General features: G+C 37.4%; 2 protein-coding genes across 8 annotated transcripts in view; one reads left to right on the top strand and one right to left on the bottom strand.

Annotated features, from left to right (window-relative positions):
* Positions 1-16,842, bottom strand: part of CTNNA3 (catenin alpha 3) — a 1,864,976-nt gene that overhangs the window by 1,204,734 nt on the left and 643,400 nt on the right. The window contains exon 11 of one of the 7 annotated variants that reach the window (XM_081568955.1): positions 3,679-5,472. The exons of the other annotated variants lie outside the window; for them this stretch is intronic. Coding sequence (XP_081425081.1) covers positions 5,446-5,472 — 27 coding nt within the window. The 3' untranslated portion in view covers positions 3,679-5,445. Of the gene's footprint in view, positions 1-3,678; positions 5,473-16,842 lie in introns of those variants that run through there. 7 annotated transcript variants of the gene reach the window in all.
* Positions 1-16,842, top strand: part of LRRTM3 (leucine rich repeat transmembrane neuronal 3) — a 202,599-nt gene that overhangs the window by 175,223 nt on the left and 10,534 nt on the right. The gene's annotated exons all lie outside the window — the stretch shown is intronic.

Here is a 16,842-nt window from a genome sequence, read left to right as displayed (position 1 = left end):
GAGAGCTGCATGTACAAAGATCAATACATAGCTGTATCTCCAAAAATTCATTTCCAGGACTGTACCAGGCTGGAAACTCCTTATTCTTCTAAAGTAAATCAGATTCATTTGAGGATGAAAAGAAGTCTGATGTTCAAAATCTAAATATCATGGTTCATATCTGGTGAACTGGTACAGCATGGTGATAATAAAAGTAATAATAATAATAAAATAGATGGAATGAAATTCCAGCTACCCAAATACAGTATAGGAAAATAAATAAAAATAAAAGTTTCCCTGTCATGTCTGACTCTTTGCGACCCCACGGACTATACAGTCCATGGAATTCTCCAGGCCAGAATACTGAAGTGGGTAGCCTTTCCCTTCTTCAGCAGATCTTCCTGACCCAGGAATCGAACTGGGGTCTCCTGCCTTGCAGGCAGATTCTTTACCAACTGAGCTAGCAAAATGGACTTGTAAATTTTGGTAAGGAAACAAATAATGCTACAACATAAACTAGAAAAATATTTTAAAAGGAATCTCATTTACCTTTGGAAAAACACCCAATTGTAATTAACAAAATGAATTAATATATCCACTGATTGTTGCATTAATGACTCTGGCCTAGACCTCTCTCCAGAACTGAATGAAGCTGCTTCCCAACATCTCCATTAAGCTATGTCAAAATCTCTACATCTTTATTAAGTCTAACACTAAACTTACAGACAAAGCAACTGTGAATCACCTTTGCAATGTGTCCTGTTCCAGTGAATGCCCACATCGGGACACTTCTCCACCCAGAAACTTAAGCATCCTTGAGATGGTCTTCTCACTCAGTCCCAATTTCTAATCCTTTTCTCTACAGAAAGGATCAAATCCTGTCGCTCTTCAGAAATGCTCTAGAAACTTGACAAAATTTCTCTACCTCTTGGCCACCAGCCCCAAGCACACTGCCTTCTCACCTTCCTAATGGATCCTTCAGTAGCCTCCTAACAGCTTTGCAGATATCTACTCTTGACTTTAGCTACCTTTCTTCTTCAGAATTATCTTTTTGTAAATACACATCAGTTCATGCCACTTTCCCACTTAACATTCTTCATTGGCTTTCAATTATTTTATGCTAACACACAAACCCTTTAAAAACCCCTCGAAATATAATATGGACTATAAGGAACAAATGACGTGTCCCTGATGACCTCTTAAACCCAACTCGAACAGGCCTTTCCACCATCACCATTTCAGTCCCACCCTATAATTTCTTGCCCAGCCATTCCAGAGTCCCCTTCCTTTAACCTGCCCTGATCCCTTGCACAGTGTTTATGTCAGCCTGAAACATTCCTCCTCCTACCTTCACTCATCTCAACTCCTATGAAACTTCCTTAGGGAAACGTTCCATGATGTTCATCCCTCAAAGACTACTTCCCTGTACTTTTCCTCTATGACCGATATCAAAATTTATAATAATATATTTGTGTGACTATTTGTTTAATTGTGTATTCCCTTACTATAATATCTGTTTCTGTTTACTCATCCCACTAATACTTAGAACAGTAGCTGGCACATAATACATATTCAATGATCGTTTATGGAATGAATTAAGGAATAATTCAATAGAGAAGAAGAAAAGGGAGGAATGGAGGGAAGGATGAGAAAGAGAGCAGGAGTGACTTTTAATAAAAAATTCACCAAGAGCTTAGAAAGTTCCATTTCAGGCTTACCTGTTAGCTTGGATAATTGTGGGCTGATAGGAAACATACTAGGTCATAGAGAGCACAATCACACTCTGACCAAGTCTATCCAAATTAAGCAAACTTTAGTCAGTTTAAGAGCTTTCCCTCAGGGGCAACAACATGCAGCAGTATCTTGAATGATATATATATATATATATGTTTAAAACATCTTTAGACTTTTTACTTAGATCAATTAACACCCTAAAATAGGTACAAAGAGTGACCTTCCTTTAGTGAAGCTCGAAATCCTGGAAAGATTCATGTGTACTTTCCAAGACTCTACAGCTACAGCACCTACTTAACTGGCCAATATACAGTATAGAAAGACCTAAAGCATGATTGCCATCAAGTTTGTGTGTATGCATTTGTGTTTCCAAGAAAGTGAAGAAGGAAATGATCAGCAGGAAAGTGACTGAAGGAGATACCAACAAAACGTTACTCCTCTTAAATTATTTAGGAAAACAGTCAAGGCAATTATTGTGGGTTTGTTTTTTTTTTTTTGCTGATAGCTTCTTAAAAGATGTGACATCCTAAAATTCTTCTTAAAAGAAATGAAATCCTAAAATTCTTCTTAAAAGACGTGAAATCCTAAAATTCAGGGTGAAGCTAGCAGGCCAAATATAATTATGAGAGTGTGAGAGTGCAAAAGCAGAGAGAGACCCCACCTCCCCCCCAAAAAATGCCAATGCAATGCGGTAGAGTACTTCATTTGATTATGTAATTAGAACAGTGGTATAATTTGGCTCCCATTAAGAGTTTTCTGAAACTAGGATACATTTTCTAAAACACTCTTAATCCACTTCAGCTACAACCTACACCATGAATTTAATATCACCAACAATTCATACTATTGTATGAGGACAGGGAATAATCCATATTTATAAGTTTTAGAGACAAGATTTGCATTCCCAGTTTGGTTTCCCTCATGCTCGGCTGGCTGTATTTTCTGTGTGGGAATATAGGCGAGGGTGATTTATGAGCACTTGCATAAGCTTTATAGAACAAGGTAAGAATCCTAGGAATTGAAGAAACTATCATAAACACAAATATCAATGTCCATGGTCCAGCTTACTGCCAACTTTCTGCCATAGGTACAGAAGGATACAGTGACACAACAGGGCCTACATCTAAGATCTGGGAGAAGTGCAATCTCAGATAAAACTAGTATATCTAGGTTTGGGATGCCTTGAATAAACCAGCAGATGGACAAACATCTCCTCAGGACCAGGCAAGACAACAGAGAAAGCAAAGTAGTTGCTCTCAAGTATCTGTGATATAATTGGGGAGATAAGATATAACTCATGATAAAATAGTAACTAACACACAGCAGCATGTATGAAGTACCAGGGGAGGAGTAAAATGAAAAACTGCCACAGTTCAAGAGAAGGATGATATTTATAGATATTTTTTGGTGTTTCCCCACCCCCACCCCCCCATACAGTAGGTAGAATTTAACCTCGCTCCCAGCAGGATCCAGGGAAGAATTTTCAAGAGGAATCCAAGATGAGTGACCACCCCAAATGCTTGCAGTTCTTTATAAAGTGCCCTCTTCTCTCAAGACAAAAAAAAAAAAATCATCCTGTTATATAAACTAGGGGGTTGTTTTGTAGGTTAGAGACATTTTTTGCTATATTAGGTTTTGAAACTGTATTTTTCCGCCTATAATAGAGCATCTATGGGGGGGTGTGTGGAAAGAAAGCATCAGCAGGTTAATTTCTACCTTTCACAGGGATTTTTTTTTTTTTTTTTTTGCTGTTTATAGTTTAAAACAAAACTACTGAAGTATGGAACAAAATTGTGGAAGTCAGGAATACATATGATTAAACTGATGTTAATTTTTTTTTTAAAAAAGCTGTACTATGTATACAATTCCCAGTGATTGTTTTATTAAGTTCAGACATCAGAATAGATTCGCTGACACAGTTTTTTTCATCTTCAGAGAGGAAAGTTATTATTTTATTATTTATCATTTTTATGCTTAAGGCTGCTCACTGGTGTTTAATCATCAGGCATAATCTATTTAATTTGATAGATATACATAGAAAAGGTGAAATGATGTGCCTAAACCTAAACTTCAAATAAGTATCCCATACCAGAATTGCAATCTCAGTCCTTTTTACTTAGTTGAATATTTGATATTTGAACAATGACACTTTCTACCAATAAGCCAACAATTCTAATTATGTGCAAATGCTTCTCTCTCCTTCTTGTTCTGATAGAGTTTATACATTTTTGAGCACTTCAATTTGATTGCATATAAAATATAGATTAATGTGGCAACAGAAATAATTATTGGAAAATGACTAATAGAGCATTTAAAAAATGCTCAATACTCTAAGCTCATTTCAGCTATATATTGAATGGTGATACACGAGTGACAAGCAATGGACTTGCAGAAAAAGATCAGAAGATATGATGGAGTGTTTCAATCAGGAAAAATGTTATAATCATCCATTTCATTTATTGAGAACTTATTATTTAAGGAAACACAAATGCATTATCTCCACAGCTAACAACAAAACTTTAAGGCAGGGATAACAGGCACAAATATTGTAGCTAAGAAAAGTTAATTAACTTGCCCAGGATGCTCACCTAAAAGTGATGGAGATTGACTCTTTTTCCCTATTCTCAGTGGGAATATCTGGTTTCTGACCTCAGGCCCTCATCATCTTTCACTTTCCATTTTACTGTATTCTCATAGCCTGCATATACACTTATTTCTGCTCCTCCATATGCATTGTTTGGTACTGCCATTTTGAGTAGTTTCAGTCCCTTGAGCCACCATGTCACCAGAGGTCTTTGTGCCTCTGCCTGGAATGGTCTTTCTGCTTTTTTCCTAAGAGTTCTTATTCATTCAAGGCTCAGCTCAGAAGTCTTCCCTTTATGGCTTTTCCTGATCCTAGCCTAACAAAGCTGACTGTGCCCTTCTCTGAGGTCAGTAAATAACCCTGTTAAAGGCTGAGCTTACTCATTTTTATGTGTATATATTTGGAGGCCTCTTAGAGACTGGGAGTTTCTTGAAAACAGGAACCATGCCTCAATTATCTTTGAATTACCAGTGTCTAGCACAATTCCTGAAACCGAGTTAGTGTTCAATAAATAGAATACTTATATCATTTTGGATAGAAGCTTAAGCCCAACCCAAAGTGATTGCAAATTACAGGGAATGTTGATCCTTTGCCCATTTTAATGTAATTGAGGTTGCTGTCAGCACTCTTAAGAATTAAAAGGTTTTCTGCAATGCTACAGAGAGAATTTTTAAAAATTAGAAACCAGAGATTTTTCATGCTACATTTTAGTTAAAAATTAGATCAGTTAGTTTCATTTGGTGTTCATTTCCCTTGTTACATTTATTAATTATCAAAGATATCACTTGGTTTGAACAACTGCTTGCTCCCTATAGTCCATCTGGGCTCTCGTCTCAATAATGCATTGAAGTCATAAGTACTAGATTTATTGCCTCAGTGATTTCCATAGCACAAAGTATGAATTCACTACCACACTGAGCAGAAGGGAGAGTTTATAGGTAAGGCAGAAAATGCTTAATCAATATCACTCGTGGCATAAGTTTAAAACCCTAAATCCCCAAGCAGATTTTGCAAAGGGCTACATTCAAGACCCCAGTCTCTAGAAATGAATTTACTGTACCATGAAGTTCAGAATCATTTTCTTTCCTCCCAAATTCTTGATTACTCCACAGGCCTCTTAAGGATACACTGAGTCTACGAACAACAATTCAGTTGGCCCACAGGAGAAGAGATCCCTGAAAGAATGATGTGGGAATATATTATTATTTCCAGAAAAGGCCTTTCCTCCCCACGACACATGATTTTTTAAAAGATAAAATATCAATTTGGGATCAGTAGAGGAGAAAATTTCAGAATCTTAATGTTGAAAGAGACCTTACAGATAAGACATCAGCCCTGGAACTGGTAGAAGCACCTTCTAACCTGGGTAGTCCAGAAGGGATAGACCACAATATTATTGAGTCAAGAGACTGACTAGATTTTGGTGACTAGGAGCCATCTACCTCCTGTATTAACTAAGTGTTCATAAGTAGGAATTTAAATGGAAAGCTGAATCAGGCAGGCGTTTCTGATACAGTCATGCATTATAACAAAAGCCACCTGTGTGATCTGACAATAAAACAGGTGTGCACCGAAGGATCAAGAGGGGTGAGTGTGATCAGGGACCCACTTAGCATTCTGATACAAAGACTTCTGCATTATTAAACTTCTGGCACTCTGAATCCCTTTAAATACCCACAGGAACTATCTAATTTACTAGGAGAAAAGTCTTGCTTTCGTCAAAACCATATTGCTAATGTCCTCAGGTAAAAAGAAAGGGTCTAAGGGGTAGCCCCAGTACCATGACACAAATATAAGCCACACAGTTCCCTTTTCATTAAACTCACAGGGAGAAATAAATAATCAATATAATGATTAGCAAACTGGTCCAATAAATTTTTTCAGTGTTCTTTCATGGGGCTACCATCTAGGAGATGTTGTCTCAGTGCTAAAACTATGGTTTTATTTTTCCTGTTATTCCCATCCCCTAGACAGAATGATCCCATCCCATTATGTTATTTTTTATTGCCTACATCAACACATTTCAACAATGTTCTTGGAAATTCATTTGAATTATATGTCAAATGTTATTATTTTCTAGAATTTTTCAATATTTAATTTGTATTTTTAATTTCTCCTTCAGAAGAAGCCAAGAAAAACTGTATTATTCAGATACTAGACAGTGATTACAGCTCAACAATAAGACCTCAGTACATTTATTAAGAAACTACAGAGCCTTTGTCCTACTCTGACACTTTTGCATGCCTCAACTTTATGTCCTGTAATAAATTATAAATTCATTAAAATAAACAAATAAGCCATTCAAAATACATTAGTTCTCCCCAAAGGCACTTAGCATGATTCCCATTATATTATTTTGAGAGTTTGATTTACTTATAAAAGCAGCAAATATTAAATTGTAAGCAATTGAAGCAAATAAAAAAGCATATGAGAAAAGAATTAAAAGGTAAGAAAATCTAATGAGTTTTCTATTCAGTTCATTTCAGTTGCTCAGTCATGTCTGACTATTTGTGACCTCATGGACTGCAGCACACCAGGCTTCCCTGTTCATCACAAACTCATGTCCTTCCAGTCCATGATAACATCCAATCATCTCATCCTCTGTTGTCCCCTTCTCCTCCTGCCCTCAATCTTTCTCAGCATCAGGGTCTTTCCCAATGAGTTAGTTCTTCTTATCAGGTGGCTAAAGTATTGGGGCTTCAGCTTCAGAATCAGTCCTTCCGATGAATACTCAGCCTTGATTTCCTTTATGATTGAATGGTTTGATCTCCTTGCAGCCCAAGGAACTTTCAAGGGTCTTCTCCAACACCACAGTTCAAAAGCATCAATTCTTCAGCACTCAGCATTCTTTATGGTCCAGCTCTTACATCTATACATGACTACTGGAAAAATCATAGCTTTGACTAGTCAGACTTTTGTTGGCAAAGTAATGTTTCTGCTTTTTAATATGCTGTCTGGGTTGGTCACAGCTTTTCTTCCAAGGAGTAAGTGTCTTTTAATTTCATGGCTGTAGTTACCAGCTGCAGTGATTTTGGAGCCCAAGAAAATAAATCTATCACTGTTTCTATTATTTCCCCAAATATTTGCCATGAAATGATAGGACTGGATGCCATGATCTTATGCCATGACTGGATGCCATGTTTCTTGAGTGTTGAGCTTTAAACCAGCTTTTTCACTCTCCTCTTTCACTTTCATCAAGAGGATCTTTAGTTCCTGTTACCTTTCTGCCATAAGGGTGGTGTCATCTGCATATCTGAGGTTATTAATATTTCTTCCAGCCATCTTGACTCCAGCTTATGATTAATCCAGCCTGGTATTTTGCATGATGTACTCTGCATATAAGTTAAATTACCAAGGTGACAATATACAGCCTTGACGTACTCCTTTGCCAATTTTGAACCAGTCCATTGCTCCATGTCCAGTTCTGACTGTTGCTTCTTGACCTGTGTACAGACTTCTCAGGAGGCAGGTCAGGTGCCTTGGTATTCCCATCTCTTGAAGAATTTTCCACAGTTTGTTGTGATCCATACAGTCAAAGGCTTTGGCATAGTCAATAAAGCAGAAGTAGAAGTCTTTCTAGAACTGTTGCTTTTTCTATGATCCAACGGATGTTGGCAATTTGATCTCTGGTTTCTCTGACTTTTCTAAATCCACTTTGCACATCTGGAAGTTCTCAGTTCATGTTTTGGTGAAGCCTCACTTGGAGAATTTTGAGTATTGCTTTGCTAGCATGTGTGAGATGAATGTAATTGTGCAGTAGTTTGAATGTTCTTTGGCATTGCCTTTCTTTGCAATTGGAATGAAAACTGACCTTTTCCAGTCCTGTGGCCACTGGCCTGTGCTGAGTTTTCCAAATTTGCTGGCATATTGAGTGCAGCACTTTCACAGCATCATCTTTTAGGATTTGAAATAGTTCAACTGAAATTCCATCAGCTCCACTAGCTTTGCTCATAGTGATGCTTCCTAAGGCCCATTTGACTTCACACTCCAGGATATCTGGCTCTAGGTGAGTGATCACACCATTGTGGTTATCTAGGTCATTACAATCTTTTTTGTATAGTTCTTCTGTGTATTCTTGACACATCTTGTTAATATCTTCTGTTTCTGTTAGGTCCATACTGTTTCTGTCCTTTATTGTGCCCATCTTTGCATGAAATCTTCCCTTGGTATCTCTAAATTTCTTGAAGAGAACTCTAGTCTTTCCCATTCTATTGGTTTTCTCTATTGCTTTGCTCTGATCACTTAGGAAGGCTTTCTCATATCTCCTTGCTGTTCTTTGGAACTCTGCATTCAGATGGGTATACCTTTCCTTTTTTCTCCTTTGCCTTTTGCTACTCTTCTTTTCTCAGATATTTAAGGCCTCCTCAGACAACCATCGGAAAAGACAATGGCACCCCACTCCAGTACTCTTGCCTGGAAAACCCCATGGATGGAGGAGCCTGGTGGGCTGCAGTCCATGGGGTCGCTAGGAGTCGGAGACGACTGAGCGACTTCACTTTCACTTTTCACTTTCATGCATTGGAGAAGGAAATGGCAACCCACTCCAGTGTTCTTGCCTGGAGAATCCCAGGGACAGGGGAGCCTGTTGGGCTGCCGTCTATGGGGTCACGCAGAGTCGGACACGACTGAAGTGACTTAGCAGCAGCAGCAGACAACCATTTTGCCTTTTTGCATTTCTTTTTCTTGGGTATGGTCTTAATCACTGCCTCCTGTACAATGTCATGAACCTCTGTCCATAGTTTTCAGACACTCTGTCTATCAAATCTAATCCCTTGAATCTATTTGCCACTTCTACTGTATAATTGTAAGGGATATGATTTAGGTCATACCTGAATGGTCTAGTGGTTTTCTCTACTTTCTTCAGTTTAAGTCTGAATTTTGTAATAAGGAGTTCATGATCTGGGCCACAGTCAGCTCCAGGTCTAGTTTTTGCTGACTGTATAGAGCTTCTCCATCTTTGACTGCAAAGAATATAATCAATCTGATTTTGGTATTGACCATCTTGTGATGTCCACGTGTAGCGTCCCCTGTGATGAAAAGGACATCTTTTTTGGTGTTACTTCTAGAAGGTATGTAGGTCTTTATATAACTGTTCAACTTCAGCTTCTTTGGCATTAGTGATTGGTGCAAAGACATGGATTGCTGTGATATTGAATGGTTTGCCTTGGAAATGAACAAAGATCATTCTGTCATTTTTGAAATTGCACCCAAATACTGCATTTCAGACTCTTTTTTTTGACTTGAGGGCTACTCCATTTCTTCTAAGGAATTCTTGCTCACAATATTAGATATAATGGTCATCTGAATTAAATTCCCCTATTACAGTCCATTTTAGTTCATTGATTCCTAAAATGTCAGTGTTAACTCTTGCCATCTCCTGTTTGACCACATCCAATTTGCCTTGATTCATGGACCTAACATTCCAGGTTCCCACGCAATATTGTTCTTTATGGCATCAGACTTTACTTCCATCATCATCAGTCACATCCACAACTGAGCATTGTTTTCACTTTGGCTCCACATCTTCATTCTTTCTGGAGTTATTTCTCCACTCTTCTCCAGTGGCATATTGAACATCTACCAACCTGGGGAGTTCAACTTTCAGTGTCATATTTTTTTGCCTTTTCATATTAGGATGGAATATACTCATTTTCCAAGGTCATGCAGTTCAAAGAGTTGCCTCATTTTGGCAAAACTTCTCAGGGAGTGGATATAGTCAGGGGCTCTAGGTTCTAATGTTTCCTCATAAACAAGCATCTGTACTCACAACTAGTATCATTTACCAGTTATTTTCTTAAGTTTTTATTTACATATTCAGAATGATAATAGAACCCCAGAGATGGTAGACAATCTATTCTCACATCTATTGCTCCTTGAATTAGCCTCAAATGTGTGGCACAATTCTGTGCATGGAGTGAGAATTTCACAAATCCAAGGGAGGAAGGGTAGTAGAGAGAAAATAGCAAAGACAATCCTATTAGGAAAAAGTCACTAACCAGTACATAACACACATATACACACAGAACTCCTTCCTTATTTACCCTTGGTTTTGCTTTCTGTGGTTTTGGTTACCTGTGGTCCTCCATGACACAAAAATATTAAATGAAAAATTCCAAAAAGAGGCATTTCGTAAGTTTTAATTTGTGTGCCATTCTGAGTAGTGTGATAAAAATCTCTTGCCCATCATCTCAGGACCACCAGAAATGCAAATCATCTCTTAATCCAGCATATCCATACTGTACATGTTACTTGCCCATTAGTCAGTTAGCGGCCATCTCCATTAACTGATCAGCTTTAGAAGTATCCCAGTGTCTGTGTTCAAGTAACACTTATTTGACTTAATATTGCCCTCAAAGCACAAAAGGAGTGATGCTGGCAATTTGGGTAGTCTCCTACTATGCTTAAATTTATAAATTAAACTTTATCTTAGACATGTATGTATAGTAAAACAAACAAACAAACAGTATATAGAGGATTCAGTACCATCTATGGTTTCAGGTATATACTGAATGCCTGGTTCTAAGACATACACAGGTCTTAGAATACCCTGTGGATAAGGCGGGGCTAATATATATAAATATACTTTTATATATAATATGCCTGTGGTATATAACATAAACTAATGTTTATTATAAATTATAATACATTATATACTATACTTATATATTTTATAAATAATAGCATGTTCATTATCTCATATAATATCAGAAATCCATTAAGAGATTTTAAAACTAAATTTGAGGGGAGAGAATCAGATATTAAGTGTGTGTGTGTGTTAGTTGCTCAGTTATATCTGACTCTGCAACCCTATGGGCTGTAGCCCACCAGGCTCCTCTGTCCATAGTATTCTCCAGGCAAGAAAACTGGAGTGGGTTGCCATTCATTCCCTTCTCCAGGGTATCTTCCCCACCAGTAATCAAACCCCGGTCTCCTGCATGGGCAGGTGGATTCTTTATCATCTGAGCCATCAGGGAAGCCCTATTAGGAGTATATTCATTGAAAAATTAATTTATAATTCTACTCTAGGTTTCATTCAAGTGATATCTTCCTTAGCAAACTTGAGAAAACAAAAATCATTTTTACCCCCTAGATTAGATTTTCTAACCTTTAGATTAGATTTTTTTAATCACACATTCCTGCAAAATTTGTGACCTGTTCTTCATTTTGAATCTTGACACTTTGATTATAGACACTACAATACTTTCATAGGGCTTCCCTGGTAGCTCAGTTGGTAAAGAATCTGCCTGCAGTGCAGGAGACACAGGTTCAATCCCTGGGTCAGGAAGACTACAATACTTTCATAATAGATACTTAAATAATATGAAAATGAAGAATTGTTAATAACATTCCTAATGATACTAGGTCAAACTTTTCATGCAAAAGCCTATATCCCATAGGGAATCTATCTGGAGTACATATCTATATATAAGTTTCATCCTTTTCTTCATCACTGATCTTATATCATTCAGATTATAGATTAGCAGTATAAATAATATAACCTAAAAATAAGAAACCAATAATAAAACTCTTACATAAAACCCCCTCATGTTGTTTTATATTTGTGCCTTTATTGCTGAATGTCCAGCTGTGTTAAAAGTAGCTAAAGCACATTCTCTCAGTACAGTGTCTTGATGATAGTGAAGACTGTTATGCAATCTCAGGCTTGAGTTTTACTGCCCAAACATGGCCTAAAACAATTTGATTTTTTTTATTGCATTTGATATCTATTTTGTTCCTTGAGTTGAAACCAAATCATTAAACTGTTAATAAAATAAAGTGGACCATTAAGAAATAACACCTCACATTTTTTCTTTATGTAGCTTATTTTTAATTAGTTTAATCAAACTCATGGTTGAAACCATATCATCTCCACATATGTATAGCTGATAACACTTATCAAAGATACAACCATCATTAACTTGTTCATTATTACTAAGAAATTAGTCTCAGAAGTACTACATCCTATGAAGTAAAGTAACAAAAAAATGAACCCTAGAAAATGACAGTTTGTAAATGCTAGGTATAGCTGTGAAAAAAACAGATACTAAAATTAGTGAGACAACATAAGTAAAACACTGAGAAGAGCTAGATACTCCCCAACCCCAACATTACTTCCAGTCAGTCCAACGATAGTCACCACTCACAGAATCTATACATGTTAACATAGTTTAGAAGCTGATCTTTATTTAAATGTTATCAAGAAGTGTTTTGCTGTTGTTGTTTAGTCACTAAGTCAATGTCCAATTCTTTTGCAACCCCAAGGACTGTATATTGTCAGTCTCCTTTGTCCATGGAATTTCCCAGGCAAGAATACTGGAGTGGGTTCAGTTACTCAGTCGTGTCCAACTCTTTGCGATACTGTGGACCACAGCATGACAGGCTTCACTGTCCTTCACCATCTTCAGGAGTTTGCTCAAACTCATGTCCATTGAGTCAGGGATGCCATCCAACCATCTATCCTTTTGTCACCCCATTCTCCTCCTGCCCCAATCTTTCCCAGCATCAGAGTCTTTTCCAGTGAGTCAGCTCTTTGCATCAGGTGGCCAAAGTATTGGAGCTTCAGCTTCCATATCAGTCCTTCCAATGAATATTTAGGGATGATTTTCTTTAGGATTCACTGATTTGATCTCCTTGCTGTCCAAGGAACTCTCAAGAGTCTTCTCCAGCACCACAGTTCACTTTTGAACTGTGTCAATTCTTAAACACTCAGCCTTCTTTATGGTCCAACTCATACATCTGTACATGACTACTGGAAAAATCGATCACTTTGACTAGATGGACCATTGTTGGCCAAGTGATGTCTCTACTTTTTAATACACTGTCTAGGTTTGTCATAGCTTTGCTTCCAAGGAGCAAGAGTGTTTTAATTTCAAGGCTGCAGTCACTGATTACAGTGATTTTGGAACCCAAGAAAATGAAGTCTATCAGTGTTTCCATTTTTTTTTTCCATCTATTTACCATGATGATGGGACTGGTTGCCATGATCTTCATTTTTTAAATGCTGAATTTTAGCCAGCTTTTTCATTCTCCTCTTTCACCTTCATCAAGAGGCTCTTGAGTTCCTCTTCACTTTCTACCATAGGGTGGTATCATCTACATATCAGAGACTACTGATATTTTTCCCACCAATCTTGATTTCAGCTTGTGATTCATCCAGCCTGGCATCTCCCATGATGTACTCTGCATATAAGTTAAATAAGCAGGAGGACAATATACAGCCTTGACATACTACTTTCCCATTTTGAACCATTCCGTTGTTCCATGTCTGGATCTAACTGTTTCTTCTTGACCTGCATACAGGTTTCTCAGGAGGCAGGTAAGGTCAGCTGGTATCCCCATCTCTTGAATAATTTTCTGGTTTGCTGTGTTCCACACAGTCTAAGGCTTTAGTGTAGCCAATGAAGCAGAAGTAGATGCTTTTCTGGAATTCTCTTGCTTTTTCTATGATCCAACAGATGTTGACAATTTGATCTCTCATTCCTCTGCCTTTTCTAAATCCATCTTGGACATCTAGAAGTTCTCTGTTCACTGTTGAAACCTAGCTTGAAGGATTTTGAGCATTACCTTGCTAGCGTGAAATGAGTGCTATTGTGTGGTAGTTTGAACATTCTTTGGCATTGCCCTTCTTTGTGATTGGAATGAAAACTGACTTCTTACAGTCCTGTGGCCACTACTGAGTTTCCCAAATTTGCTGGTATGTTGTGTGCAGTACTTTAACAGCATCATATTTTAAGATTGGATATAGCTGAGCTGGAATTCCATCAACTCCACTTCCTAAGGCCCACTTGACTTCACATTCCAGAATGTTTGGTTATAGGTGAGTGTCTACACTATCGTGGCTATTCAGGTCATTTAGACCGTTTTTTGTATAGTTCTGTGTATTCTTGCCACCTCTTCTTAATCTCTTCTGCTTTTGTTAGGTCCTTACCGTTTCTGTCCTTTATTGATGATGTCAAGAACAATACTGCATAGGAACCTGGAATGTAAGGACCATGAATCAAGGCAAATTGGATGCACTCAAATAGGAGATGGCAAGAGTTAACACTGACATTTTAGAAATCAGTGAACTAAAATGGGTGAATTTAATTCTGATGACCATTATATCTACTAAGATGGGCAAGAATATCTTACAAGAAATGGAGTAGCCCTCACACTCAACAAAAGAGTCTGAAATGCAGCACTTGGATGCAGTCTCAAAAACGACAGAATGATCTCACTTCTTTCCAAGGCAAACCACTCAAAATCACAGTAATCCAAGTCTATGCCCCAACCACTAGTGCCAAAGAAGCTGAAGTTGAACAGTTCTATGAAGAACTACAAGACCTTCTAGAAGTAACACCAAGTAAAAGATGTCCTTTTCATCATAGAGGACTAGAATGTAAAAGCAGGAAGTCAAGAGATACATGATGTAACAGGCAAGTTTGGCCTTGGAGTAAAAAATGAAGCAGGGCAAAGGCTAACAGAGTTTTGCCAAGAGAATGCACTGGTCATAGCAAACATCCTCTTGCAACAACACAAGAGATGACTCTACACAATAACATCACCAGATAGTCAATATTGAAATCAGAATGACTATATTCTTTACAGCCAAAGATAGAGAAGCTCTATACAGTCCACAAAAACAAGACCTAGAGCTGACTGTGGCTCAGATTATGAGCTCCTTATTGCAAAATTCAGACTTAAATTAAAGAAAGTAGGGAAAATCACTAGACCATTCAGATATGACCAAAATCAAATTCATTATGATTATACAGTGGAAGTGACAAATAGATTGAGGGGATTAGATCTGATAGAGTCCCTGAAGAACTATGGATGGGGGTTCATAACATTGTACCCAAGCCATCCCCAAGAAAAAGACATGCAACAAGACAAAATGGTTGTCTGAGGAGGCATTACAAATAGCTGAGAAAAAAAGAGAAGCTAAAGGTAAAGGAGAAAGGGAAAGATATAGCCATCTGAATGCAGAGTTAAGAATAGCAAGGAGAGATAAGAAAACCTTTTAAGTGAACAGTCCAAAAAAAAAAAAAGGAAAATTGGAGTAGGTAATCAATTCCTTCTCCAGGCATTCTTTCCAATTTAGGGATCAAACCTGCATCTCTTGCATTGGCAGGTGGATTCCTTACCAGTAAGCCTTCTGTAAAGACCAAGAATTTTTTTACTGCACTATAATAAAAGCTATATTGTCAGTACTTACCTTTTTTAATGTTCCTAACATTTATGTCATACAAAATTCAAAAAGAGAACAATGAATATTACATTAATAACATATTATAATTATGCTAAATCATTAATAATAAACTAGATATACATATTAACTCATTCTTATCTGAAGATCTGATTTCAGTCTACAAACATTAACTTTGTGAGAAGCAATTCTTTTCCCTGCCAGTGTTTCCACTAACAAGAACTTTCAAATTTTTACTAATAAACAGTGTGTATAACCCCTGTGATATTTTTATTCTCTATCAAATTTGCAGTCATGATTGCTAGATAATGTTAAGATAAATTAAATAATAGCAATACATATATATGACTGGCCAGGTCAAAGGCAGGTATTTCCTTCAACTTCCTCCATACATATCTAGGGAAAAAGGAGTGTATTACAACTGCTTGATTTTGAAGTCAGGGAGTTGATTTTGTTCATTCAGGATCCCAAGAGTACTCAACAATGGATGGATGGATGGATGAATAGATGGATGGATGGAAGGAAGGAGCAATACATATTGATACTTATGTGATATATTCAAGAAATTAAATTCTGAATTTCACAGAAATTCAATTCTGAATAAATTCATAGCAGAATCTCATTCCTACAGAATCAAATTCATCTGAGGAATTTTCATCAAATAAATGTTATTTGAACTAAACGTCCAAGTGCAGGACTTTTATGTAGTTGGGCAGATGTACATACAGTATTGGGCTTCCCTGGTGACTCAAATGGCAAAGAATCCCCCTGCAGTGCAGGAGACCAGGGTTTGATCCCTGGGTTGAGAAGTTCCTCTGGAGAAGGGAATGGCTACCCATTTCAGTATTCTTGCCTGAATAATTCCATAGACAGATCAGCCTGGCAGGCTACAGTCTATGGGGTTGCAAGAGTCAGACACGACTCACTAACTAACCATATACAGTACCATCTCATTTAGTCTGGAGATAATTTCAACCAAAATCTTAATTAATTTAATAATAAAGTTGAAGAGAAGTTATAGCATCATTTGAAAGCCTATTTATTTGGAAGACAGCTACAAGGATTCATGTAATACTGAGGTACTGTCCTCTAGGTTCTAGACAGAAATAAGAAAGAACTCCTAAGAAAGTTGGAGTATCAAGGTCCTACCAATGCAGGACAACTCACTAGATCAGGTATGTAAAAAACAGAGAACCTGTTTTGTGAAGAATGCCAAAATGACAGTAAGCTCGTGAGGAAGAAAAAGCCATAGGATGTTGGAAATCATGACAGAAAACCAAATGTAATGCCAGTGGTCAGGGAAATCCTATTTAGAACCTCTCTATGAGGCTAAAGTGCACTGCCAGTCATAGGTCGAGTT

Source organism: Giraffa tippelskirchi, chromosome 2 (genome assembly GCF_054371585.1).
Source record: "Giraffa tippelskirchi isolate mGirTip1 chromosome 2, T2T-mGirTip1v1.2.pri, whole genome shotgun sequence".
NCBI classification, from domain to species: domain Eukaryota; kingdom Metazoa; phylum Chordata; class Mammalia; order Artiodactyla; family Giraffidae; genus Giraffa; species Giraffa tippelskirchi.
The sequence above is the reverse complement of the archived record's forward strand: the minus strand, read 5'-3'. Positions and strand labels throughout refer to the sequence as shown.